Raw genomic sequence first — 11,065 nt, 5'->3', positions numbered from 1 at the left:
TGCTTTGTCTTCCCTACCATTCGATTCGTTCCTCCATAGTTCTCGCACGGTTACACAACCACAATGGTGAAGCATAGATATACAACAAAGACTTCATCGAGAGCCAACTCTGGAAAGGGGAGGGAGGGGAAAAAAAAAAAAAAAAAAAAAAAAAAAAAAAAAAAAAAAAAAAAAAAAAAAAAAAAAAAAAAAAAAAAAAAAAAAAAAAAAAAGGAAAAAAAAAATATTGACCAAGATGTGAGAAATCGCAATCAAAATCAGAAATTCATTGCTTTGCCTCCCTCAGGTACACTACATCATACGCTGCATGGAGCTGAGCCGGGTGGGCCGTCAGAAGCTTCTGGTCTTCTAACTACGTACCCAAGTCTCATGTCTCCATCCATCCAAAATGCCCAACCAGCAAGTAGCAAATATACACATCTAAGATTATGAAGAACTGTCACCCAAATTCGGCGAGACTCTCTATAGCCCTACCCTCTTTCTAGATTGTCAAGGCTGGCCGGGCCCAAAAACGAATAAAAACCTCCCCAAAGTGATGATATAAAAGGACCCCGGTCACTCTGCTGCCTAGGCTGGCACAGAACGACGAGGTAAAGAAATCCAGCATATACATATATATGTAAACCACCCAAACCCATTTCACGTCTCATCACATCTTCATACTGACCACATTTAATCGCCACGGGGCTTAAGGACAACGGTAGCTGTGCCACCCTCGCTGAGGCCAACCTATCCAACCTGTTAGTAATTTGCGGTATCATAAGGGGCAAAGACTTTGCAAAACATACCGTGCAGCCATTGCTGCCAGAGTATTTGCCGTTCTTGAGCCAGCACTCGCCAGAAATATCACCCTGGATCTCCATGTCGAAGTTGAGGATGGCGTTGGTAGTGGGGGCGTTGGGGAAGATGGAGATATAAGTAACGCCATCGTCACTCTTGCCAACACCAACGTTGACAGGCGCCCAGTTACCGGCGCAGTCGGGGCAGGACTTGGAATTCCAGGTGCAAGCATCGTCGACAGGAATGCCCATGTTGTTGACATAGTACTGAGCGGTGGTGGACTGGCCCTTCCACTTGTAGTAGGAAGAAGACACAGGGTTGGTGAGAGGGTACTGGCCGCCGGGGTTGGTCTCGAGAGGAATGACCATGGCCTCGTTGCCGGGATAGTCGGTACGGCAGATGGCAGCGCTCTTGGGGAGCATGTTCTTGACATAAACACCGCCGGCACCCTGCTCGCAAAGGGTAGGGTGGCTCGCACGCGTGAGCTCAAGGAAGCCGTCGTTGTTGCAGTAGAGACCACCGATAGATTGACCAGTGGCACCTTGGGAGTCCTCAGGCCACTGAGTCTTCTGGTAGCCCGGAGGGCAGGCATACGAGCACAGCATGCCCGGCTGGCATGGGCCGCTGATTGGCTGCTCGTAGTTGTTGATGGCCACGCCCTTCATGAGCTTGCCAACCTTGGCAAGAGTGGTCCATCCAGACAAGTTGAGCCAGTCAACGCCGAGGGCGCCGTAATCGCTGGGGAAATGATCGCATCTGATCTTACCGCTGGGGAACTCGCTGTCAAGTCCACCGCCAGAGAGGTTCTCAGAAGCCGCCGACGAGGTGGCAGCGGGGGGCTCGCTGGAGGTCGAGCTGGGAATGGGGCTCGAGGAGGTGGTCGGGATGCTCGAAGTGGTGGACGATGAGGTAGACGTGGACGTAGACGTAGACGTGGACATCGAGCTAGTCAGCTCGAGAAACAGGGCACCGCCAGGGATGCTAGCCTTCGAGGTCGAGACAACGGGCGGGGGGGCGACGAACGAAGGCTTGGATGAGCCAAGGACGACATAATCACCCTCCTTGATGCCCTTCTCCGCCTCATTGGCATCGACCTTCTTGCCGTCTAGGACATACTCGACGACAGTGGGGCCCTGAACGACCTCAGTGACCACGACAGTACCATCGGCGCGCTTATCAATACCGGCGTGAGCGTGCTTCTTGGCGTGGTGGTGACCGTGGTGGTTGTGAGGCTGGGCGACGACACCGGAAACGGCGGCCGCGAGGGCGAGTCCAATAACTCCCTTCATTTTCGCTGTTTTTGAAGCGGAATGATGTTGTCGAGGACAGGGTTTCTGGTGTTTGTGTAACGGCTTTTATTTACAGGAAAGTGAATGCTTGCTAATCATCGACCGTCCCTGTCAGTCTTTGTTTTCCAACTTAGATACTGCCCAGGCTGGCGCTGAACCCTTCGTGGATCTCTTTGAGGCGAAACAAAAAAAAAATAAAGGCTGATCTCGATAAAAGATCACCATTGTCTGAGATCATCCACAAGGCACACCTGGTCCCATCCGCGCCGTAGTGTGGATTGAGGTTGAACATTTTGCAGAGCTACTCACCTGCTGGTCTGGACGGGCGTCTGTACTAGACAACAGCCTGATCCCAATTTCTAAAAGAGTGACACCGCTGTTGTTCCAAAAGAATGTGGTAGAGAATCGAGGACTCTCTGTTGGATGGAAATCCTGATCGCGAAAAAAAAAAGCGAAAGGGCGCCGATGATGTGGAGGTGGAAACAACCAAGTTGAAGGAACCGTCCAAGGGAGTGAAAGAAACGGAGCAAGAGAAAGTGGAGGAGGCGAGCTCAAGTAGTGGATGTACACTACTAGCGACTGTTGTGACCCCCTTGGACTGCAGACCTAGAACCCTGCACTGCACTGCACTACACTACACTTACTAACGAGCGTGGTACATACACACAGTACGAAGGCGTGCGAAGCGAGCGGTGGGCAGGAAGGTGGGCTGCACTGCAGTGGAACGGGGCAAGACTCTTTCTGGCAAAGGGCTCCAAGGGGCCCCATCCGCCGGGCGGAAAAGCAACGTGACTCGAGCGAAATGAAGAGACCGTGACAGGGCACCCTTAGACGCTTCCTGCCAGAGACATGCAGTGTCTGGGGAACCACAACCAGGGCCCTCGCCGATTCGCCGTCTGGGTGGTCTGGCTGGCTTCCGTCGTCTGCCAGCTCGGCCACCTGCCCTGGACCCGACGCGCCCGCCATTTTCCCGCCGGACCGCAGGACAACCACTGGAGATCCTTTCTTCCTTGACGAATTGCGCTTCTAGGGAACCAAGAGAAGTATCGATGCCACGAGAGGAAAGTGGCAGCTACCCAGCACAACAATGTCACATTGTCTTTGTGTGTGCGCGCGCACGTGTGTGTATGTGTGTGTGTGTGTGTGTGTTTGTCTGTCTGTCTGTCAACCAGAGCGGCTGCGGTACACTGCAAGGCACAGGAACCAGGAACCTCAGGAACGCACGTGCAGGCATTGGATTTGGCGAGAGAGAATTCAGGAACCGCTCGCTGTGATTGGCAAAAGCTGTTGAGTGCCAGGGTCTTTGCGCAGCATCAGCAGGGGAGGAGATGAGCAGAGGCCACCCTCTCATGGACGACGGGGGGATGGAGGAAACTGGAGATTGGCCAAGATTGGCCAGAGGCTTCTATTTTTCCATAACACTACGATGAGTAAGAGGACGCCATCCATCAGCAATTTTCCACCGCTTCGATGTTTGTTTTATTTATTGCGCTGTGCCACTGCCCCTGCGGCCGCGCAAGCACGATGATGACGTGGACATACCCCGGCTATATAGTGAGTCCTTCTAACGCCACCCTTCGATGCAAGAGAAGGAAGGGCATACGGCAAAGTTTAGGTAGCTACGTATGTAACTCTGCTTCGTATAAAAGTCAGGGCTTCCCGGCTCTCCCCAGTTGCACCCAGACAATGGAACCAAGGCCTTGCCGACCTGTCTCCCCGTCACTTGGAAGTGCCGAGAATTGTGTTTCTGTCCTCCCCGGCCGGCAGCGGCAGTCGCAGCACAGTCCACACAGAGAATCATTCTCTGGACTGTTGTCCGATGGCATTGTCCGTTTCATGCTTTGACTCTATGGAAAAGGCGGCTCCGGAGATTGTGCTAATCATTGCTACCCTCGGCCTTCTCCCATATGCTCTAAATAGGCGGGCAACTATCCCCAGGAGTGACCGGATGGGCAGCGCGGTTTGGCCTGATCCCGTTTATCGTCAATTGAATCCCTGCTGAATTAGTGTAGTCTCGCAGGTTTCTGTTCCTGACTAACCTGCTATGGTTTAGGGTGCATTAGCAAGCTGGCTTCGCCTTAGTGGGCACTGGGCAGGATGGGAAGGGTGGGTCGATTTACGATCCAGCAACAACCTCGTCAGGTTGTGTTTTCGCTTCCCTTTTCTTAGAACATTTTGCTGATAGTAGACGGTGCTACTGTACGAGTTCCAAGACTTCTGGTGAGAAATCTTTGGCCACTTGTTGTTGCAGACCTGTCGAAGTGAGGTAGTTGTCTGAAAAGGAGAGATGACAGCGGTCAGTGCGGTTGTGAACAGACCCTGCGGTTCAGCTGCATGAGAATACAGCTCGGATGACAGGTACATTGCGAGCAGGAAATTTAACGACGTGACATCGGACGAATCCAGGCACGATCACCATAAGCTCGGTATGTGTGTTCCTGTTGTTTCTTTATCTTGTCTCATGTCGAAACATCGATTTTTTGCTTGACGACGACGCTGTTCTGCTGGACACTGCGTTGCTTTTTTCCTTCTCTGTTATGAAAGGCTGCTCTTTCATGCGTTGCCTCAAGCGTTTCCCTGTCCTTAAATCGCACGGGCCAACATATCCCGGCGTATACTATGTTTAGGTATCTTTCGATGGATGGCTATCAAGCTTTTGGCTGGACGCTCAACACCCGACCAGAGCAAAGTCAAAAATGTGCCGTTATCTTATCGCCCTCTTATAAACCCTGCGGTCCATCTCTCGCTCCAGCTTTGGGTTGATTAAACCCCTAATCTCGGCTGAACGCCTGTCCATGTGAGCGGTCTTTTTGGACTGTTATAGCAACCGTTGGAATACATCCGGATGCCACGAACATTCCACTGCATCACGCCGACCTGGTACCCAGTGGAAATTGAGAGGCTGCACCAAGTCTCAACAGATCGCGATACTGGAACGCTGAATACGATGGCCCAGGTGATAGCCCAACAAACCAATCTCCAGGTCGTCAGGAATGCTAGAAGTGGCCCGAGCCCCGAACGATCGATCGAAGAACAAGTGTCGTGCTAGCAGGGGAGATGAGGAGCTGTCTGTTCCCACTATCATCAGCACAGAATATGTCATTGATGGATCGATGTCTGTTTGGCATTTGCATGAACGATGACAAGATCGTTGCTCGTCGAAGCGATGAAGATACGAGAGTGATCGGCCTTGTGAAGATAACCAGACCCCAGGTTATGATCGGATACATCCCGCATTGTTGTCCGATACAAGAACTACCCGGACCGAGTCTGGCCAGTCTTATGTTTGCCGATCATCATCTCTGAGCACTCGATATTGGGGCCGGGGGCCAGATTATCAGAACGCAGAAGAGCTACCAACACTGAAGAAACTTGATCCTTACTGATCCACTCATTATTGCTGATCAGTTGAGTGCATTTGGAATTTGTCAGTGAACTTCATTCGTCGGGGGCACAAGTGAATAGCTAGAGCTCCAGAGTCACAGGCATGGAAGAAAAGACGCTATTGCTTCCGCTTCCTCAGATCCACATGCTGTCTTCAAGCTGACAGTTGTGTTGACTGAAAAGCACTCACCCTCCCTCTGTATTTGTATTAACCGTCCGCATGAGCAGGCATTCTTGACATTCTTTAAGGCAGTCCGAACATTAAACCGTCCATTGAGTGTCCAACGGCGCAGAAGAGTAGCGAAAGTGGGCAGGTAAACGTTCGCGGGGCGTTGACTCCAAGACACTATCAGGAGTTGCAGATGGTAGGTCTACCATTGTATCAAACTCGATTTGATGTGGTTAGGCCATGCCTAACGTCCACCTTTTGGATGGCAGAGAGACGACTGCTTCGTATGACAGTTACAATCAGTAGAAAGAGTGAAGCGGCTCTTTATCGAGCCGACGTCTACTGTGTAGCTGACCGCCGAACATCTGGCTTATGTCGCACAGCGAGCAGTTAGTGAAAAAGTGATCTGTGGCATTGGTGACGGCACCACTCACGGATATCTGAAGAAAGAATTCAAGTAAGAACATCGCTCAAAGTCGGTCTTGAGACAGGCAGCCTGGTTGTGTTCAATATCGTTCAGACGGTGGAGGCATACTCCAAGCTACACAATTCCAATTCAAGTAATAAGATTACGTTACCCGGATGCCTGCGCCACTTGATCTCGCGATACTTCTTAGTGGCGCCTCGGCGGCGTGGGTGGAATGTGGTGGTGTTCAGCCGAGGATTCGAACACGAAGCAACACAGCCACCGTTCAGCCGTAACCGATAAATGATCTTGACCTCTCCCGCTTGCAGCTTCGAGCTACGGTTGGCGATTCAGAAAGGAGGCATGCATAGACCTGCCATTTGAGCTTGTTGTCAGCCGTGGACGCTTGCCCGAAACACCGTCGCAAAGGACTGACGTCCAGTCTGTCGGCGTTCAATGACTGCTCATCCAATGGGCCCACTTGAGCAGCTGGAGCGCCGAGTAGCTAAGAGCTTGGAGAAATTAGATAGCTGTGTCTAATGAAGCGCAATGCCAGTAAAGAGATATATCTAATCAGTAATGTGCTGGATGAAGCCATGTTCGAGTAAATGAGATGGCTAGTTTTTATCTGAGACCAATTGGCTGGATGATCGGTGGTGGAAGAGCTGAGCAACGATTGAGAAGGGGGGGGGGGGCGGCGGGTGAGATCACGGTGGTGTGCACATGCAGCCAAACACACACCACACCAAGGCTACAGAAGACAGCTGGAAAAGCATGGCGGGCAGCTGTCAGTCAAGCCTTATTGGACAGAAAGCAGTCTTGGAACTACGGCCATTTATTGCCTCTTGGCGGTCGGCTGTCAGCCCGTGCACCTCCACACAACCCAGCCCATTTTTTTCCCTTCCTCCCCGCGGTCCCCCGGCACAGCCTTTCCTCTCAACCGCTGGCATGAGGCTCACCACTTTGGAAGCACCCCCAGCTCTGGATTCCACCTCCACCTCTCCCTAAATACAGCGTGCTCTTGCCATCAATACGTTCGATCTTTGAGCTTCAGTCGATTGCTAGCTGTAGCCATTGCATCCTCTGTCTAGATCACCATCCCACCCATTGACGTGGCCCATCATCTGCCGGTTCCAGTCGGTGCTTTTAACGAACCGCCACTGACTACTTATTCACGACTCCTCCAAAGGCCGCGCCGCGAGTCTCCAACTTAGAGAGCTCTCGCCACGCTCTCCAGCCACACATCAAAGCCTCCAACACATCATCACTTGGTGATGCTGCCTGGACGACGGTGAGCCTAAAGCGTGATAGCAGTGCATCCATATATTTATTTGGACCACCTAAACCTTCGATTGGGCGGCTTCAAGCGACGTCGTCTAGAGTTTCGGGTGACCTTATGGCTTCGGAAAAAGGGCATCTCGCGGCGACCGAGACACCTCTCGCGACACCCGCTACTTCGCAGCTCGCGGCAGCCTCGTCCGCCCCAGAAGCACCGCCGACAGCCACATCCGACGCCGCCTTCGCTCTTGCCGCCGAGATTTCCCGGGCCAAGTCGCTCAAGAGGTCTCGTGAGGAGACTCCGCCATCGCCGGATTCGGTAGAATCATCTTCTCCTGGCGACCTGTCCCCTTCCAAAATCGCCCGCTTGGTCGGCTTTGCCAGGTCGCCTCCGCCCTCCCTAAATGGTACCGCCGATCATGATGAGGAGAGACGCCGACGAGATGAGGAGCACCATGTTGAATCCGTGGCAGCATCCGAAAACCTGACCCATAGCCCTCTGGCCGACCTCATGTCCGGAGCGCCGTCGGGTTTGGCTCGACCAGCCGACGCGCCAAGCGTGCCGCCATTGTCGAGTCTGGATGCTGCCGCTGATGCTGCTGCTAGGGCACTGAGTGCCGTTACTATCCCAGCGCCAACCGCGGTTACCAATGAACTCAAAGGTGTCAACCAGCCAAGCGCACCGAGCGCCCCCAATCTTGCCAACGCGTCAGGCGAGGTAGTCAATAGTCCTGTGCCCATGGACGTCGACTCCCGGGAGGATCAGCGGCTTTATGCGCCACAGCCTGATGCGCAAATGGAACCTCAAGATAAACCTCCATCATCACTGTCCTATCCCGGAGTCCTTCCGCACGGCACTCCTATGTCAGCACCGGCCCCTCCTTCTCGAGGAATGAGTATGCCCATACCGAATGCTCAGGGTGCGGATGTGACGCCTCGGTCACCAGGCTCAAAGAAGCACAAGTGCCCCTACTGCTCCACCGAGTTTACTAGACACCACAACCTCAAAAGCCATCTGCTCACTCATAGCCAAGAAAAGCCCTATGTTTGCTCCACGTGCCAGATGAGGTTTCGAAGATTACACGATCTTAAGCGGCACAGCAAACTCCACACGGGCGAGAAGCCGCACATATGTCCAAAGTGCGATAGGAAGTTTGCTCGTGGGGATGCGTTGGCGAGACACAGTAAAGGAGCTGGCGGTTGTGCCGGTCGCAGGCCTAGCATGGGAAATTTCGGAGACGAGGATTACGATAGTGTGAACCCGACCGGAGCAGATGATTCAGGGCTGTCGAATGTTATGTATGAGGTTGCTGCTGAGGGTGAACTCGCTGCAGCGGAGGAGGAGCGCCGTCGGCTAAGTTTGCCGGCCATCAAAGCCCAACATGTACCCGGCCAAACAGCTCCCGATGGTTATGCTGCTCACTCGAGCACTTATCCCCCCGCAGGTCCCCGACCTGGCGGTCTATATCCTCCAAACGTTGATCGCGGGTCTACTGGTCCGCCTACTTCTCCAAGCGTGCCAAACAACCACACTCCTCACACCAGCATATCATCTATACCCCTTAGCTCGGGTGGCACGACCATGTATTCGCAGACTGGGATGACGGAGAGTCCCAAACCTCTGAGTCCGGGGACAGCTCAGCCCACCGCGCTTAGTCACGATGCTCTCACGCGTCAACGAGCAGCACCTCAGCAGCCCCATTTCAGACCAGCGGAACAAGCTCCAGCTTCTGGGTTATCACTGCCATCTCACGGTATGTCACCAGCGGCCGAACAAGCCTGGCTTTCCCAATACCCTCCTGCTGACCGAGACCCGTCCCAAGGCAACACTAGTGCGCCTGCTTCTCCGGCAACCCAACAAACGGCCGCTCGTGGACGGAACCGCGCTTCGGGCGGACCTCCTGGACCTAATAGGCCCGGCATGGTCGACGGCAACAACCTTTTCGCCGCTGGTGAGCAGGGTGTATGGTCGTACGTGCAGCACATGGAGGACAAGTTCAAACACTTGCAGTCTATGGTGGAGGCAACAAGCCAAACCAATACCGAGCTGACAGCTAAGCTCAACTCACACGAGCAACATATCTCTGTTTTGAACCAAAACAGTGCCGAGCTAGTGGCCAAGATCAACACATATGAGCAACATATCTCTTCTTTGAACCAGACTCTAACAAATTTGACGGCCAAGTGTACCAATCATGAACAGCACATTTCTGTCCTGACTGCCGAGGTCACGGCGCTCCGGCAACAGCAGCAGCATCAACATCAGCAGCAACACCAACTCCACCATCAACCAGAACATCATCACGAGGAAAATCAAGAAGCCAATCTTCAAGAGCACCTACCTCAGCATCAGCAAGAGCATCAGCAGGGCCATCAGCAGCAACACCAATCTGAACACCAACCCGAGCACCAGCCTGAGCCCCAGTCAGAGCACCAGCCAGGACACCAGCCAGAGCATCAGCAACAACATCATCAGCCAGAGCACCAGCAACAACACGTCCCTACGGAGACGCAAGAACCCCCGCCTGCAGCACAGCAATAGGAACGCGAACTCGCTCCGGAGGTCGCTGCTTGGGCGAGTGAGGCATGGATTCAGCACATGATTGGCGTCACCGGAAAGTGACAATCCATTCATTTCTATATGGACACGGACAAAGACAACATGGAGGATATGCGAGTGGGGAATAAGTCGAGTGTCCGGTCGGACCTGTCAGTTTTCGACTCCGGCAATATGCTTAGCCGAAAGGCGGGACTCGTATCTTTTCTAGGTTGGAGGTTAGGTGGCCGGCATGGCGTTTTGATAGGCTTCACGTAGTTCACGCGGCGTCTGGTCCGGAGTCTAGAATCAGTTCGCAAGTGTTGCTTTTGCTTTTCGGCTTTGGCTGTTTCATCCTAGTAGATGGTGGTGTCACTGGCACACGCCTGGCTTCGATAATCCTTACATGGCGGGAGGATAGCTCCTAGAGGGCAATCAACAGACAACATAAGCGCGGTTTGATGGTCATAGCCCACGTTGAGTTCATGCCGAGGTGAGGCATGATGCAGTTGAGGCTATCCGTCTGTCCGCCAAATAAGCGTGTTATGCTTTGCTTCTGCTAATAAGTTTTTATGATCTGCAAACGAGGTTTATGGTATTGGGCTTTAGGCAAGGACCACTGTTAGTGAATAAATTTGGGACAACACAGATGGGGCAGCGAAACGCAAAAGTGTCGGGAGGAAGAGTAAACAAGTATCTATCGTATGAATGCTGCCTGATCTCAACGTGCATCTTACTGTTCAACCGCATTGCATGGTGATGGAAGGCATGTATGTATACACGTGTACGGTAATGTCTACTATAAGGCCACTGCGCCTAGTCGGGGTTGAGGTGCAAGATGCTGTCGCTGAGACAGATGGGTCATGGTCTTGTCTTTTCTGAGGCTCTGGCCTAAATCGATGGCTTTGATAGATCCAGTAAAATTATAGCCGTCATCTTCATCATGATGTTCTGTCTCAAGGCGTGAAAACTTCCTTTGCGCATCATAACGATGAGGAGAGGGGTCCCGGCCATGAGCCTGTAGCACAATATGATCTGAAAACTCTAAACGCGGCCGAAGAAAGCTTGCTCGCTGTTAGTCTGCTCTGGGGTGGTGCTTGGAAGTTGTGCAGCCTCCGGGCCATTCCCGAAGGGAACGAGCAGGCAGGACGGGAGCTTTCGGGACCTCGGTCCCTGCCGAGATCACTCCACCCGAGAGCGTCATAGACATCTGACAAGTATAC

General features: G+C 52.9%; 3 protein-coding genes across 3 annotated transcripts; 2 read left to right on the top strand and 1 right to left on the bottom strand.

Annotated features, from left to right (window-relative positions):
• Positions 1–245: 245 nt before the first annotated feature.
• On the bottom strand, positions 246–2,920 carry NCU02668 (cell wall synthesis protein-Penicillium chrysogenum). The gene is made up of 3 exons (XM_011394696.1): positions 2,379–2,920; positions 789–2,160; positions 246–729 (listed from the first exon to the last, which is right to left on the bottom strand). Exons 2-3 carry the CDS (start codon positions 2,067–2,069, stop codon positions 673–675), a joined length of 1,338 nt encoding a protein of 445 aa, XP_011392998.1. The 5' UTR covers positions 2,070–2,160; positions 2,379–2,920; the 3' UTR covers positions 246–672.
• Positions 2,921–6,389: 3,469 nt separating this feature from the next.
• Positions 6,390–7,117, top strand: NCU16371 (hypothetical protein). The gene has a single exon (XM_011395063.1). The coding sequence runs from the start codon at positions 6,642–6,644 to the stop codon at positions 6,978–6,980; it is 339 nt and encodes a 112-aa protein (XP_011393365.1). The 5' UTR covers positions 6,390–6,641; the 3' UTR covers positions 6,981–7,117.
• Positions 6,994–10,294, top strand: NCU02666 (NSDC). The gene is made up of 2 exons (XM_960346.3): positions 6,994–9,060; positions 9,130–10,294. Exons 1-2 carry the CDS (start codon positions 7,425–7,427, stop codon positions 9,846–9,848), a joined length of 2,355 nt encoding a protein of 784 aa, XP_965439.3. The 5' UTR covers positions 6,994–7,424; the 3' UTR covers positions 9,849–10,294.
• Positions 10,295–11,065: the final 771 nt, after the last annotated feature.

This window comes from Neurospora crassa, linkage group I (genome assembly GCF_000182925.2).
Source record: "Neurospora crassa OR74A linkage group I, whole genome shotgun sequence".
In the NCBI taxonomy this organism is placed as follows: Eukaryota; Fungi; Ascomycota; class Sordariomycetes; order Sordariales; family Sordariaceae; genus Neurospora; species Neurospora crassa.
This window is presented reverse-complemented; position numbering and strand designations above follow the sequence as displayed.

What these genes read in the sequence shown, in the direction of transcription:
- NCU02666 (XM_960346.3), top strand. Translation starts at nt 7,425, where the DNA reads ATGGCTTCGGAAAAAGGGCATCTCGCGGCGACCGAGACACCTCTCGCG. An exon ending in GTTATCACTGCCATCTCACG is followed by an intron (nt 9,061 to 9,129) that starts GTATGTCACCAG and finishes ACCCGTCCCAAG; the next exon opens with GCAACACTAGTGCGCCTGCT.
- NCU02668 (XM_011394696.1), bottom strand. Translation starts at nt 2,069, where the DNA reads ATGAAGGGAGTTATTGGACTCGCCCTCGCGGCCGCCGTTTCCGGTGTC. An exon ending in CTGGCAGCAATGGCTGCACG is followed by an intron (nt 730 to 788) that starts GTATGTTTTGCA and finishes CAGGTTGGATAG; the next exon opens with GTTGGCCTCAGCGAGGGTGG.
- NCU16371 (XM_011395063.1), top strand. Translation starts at nt 6,642, where the DNA reads ATGGCTAGTTTTTATCTGAGACCAATTGGCTGGATGATCGGTGGTGGA.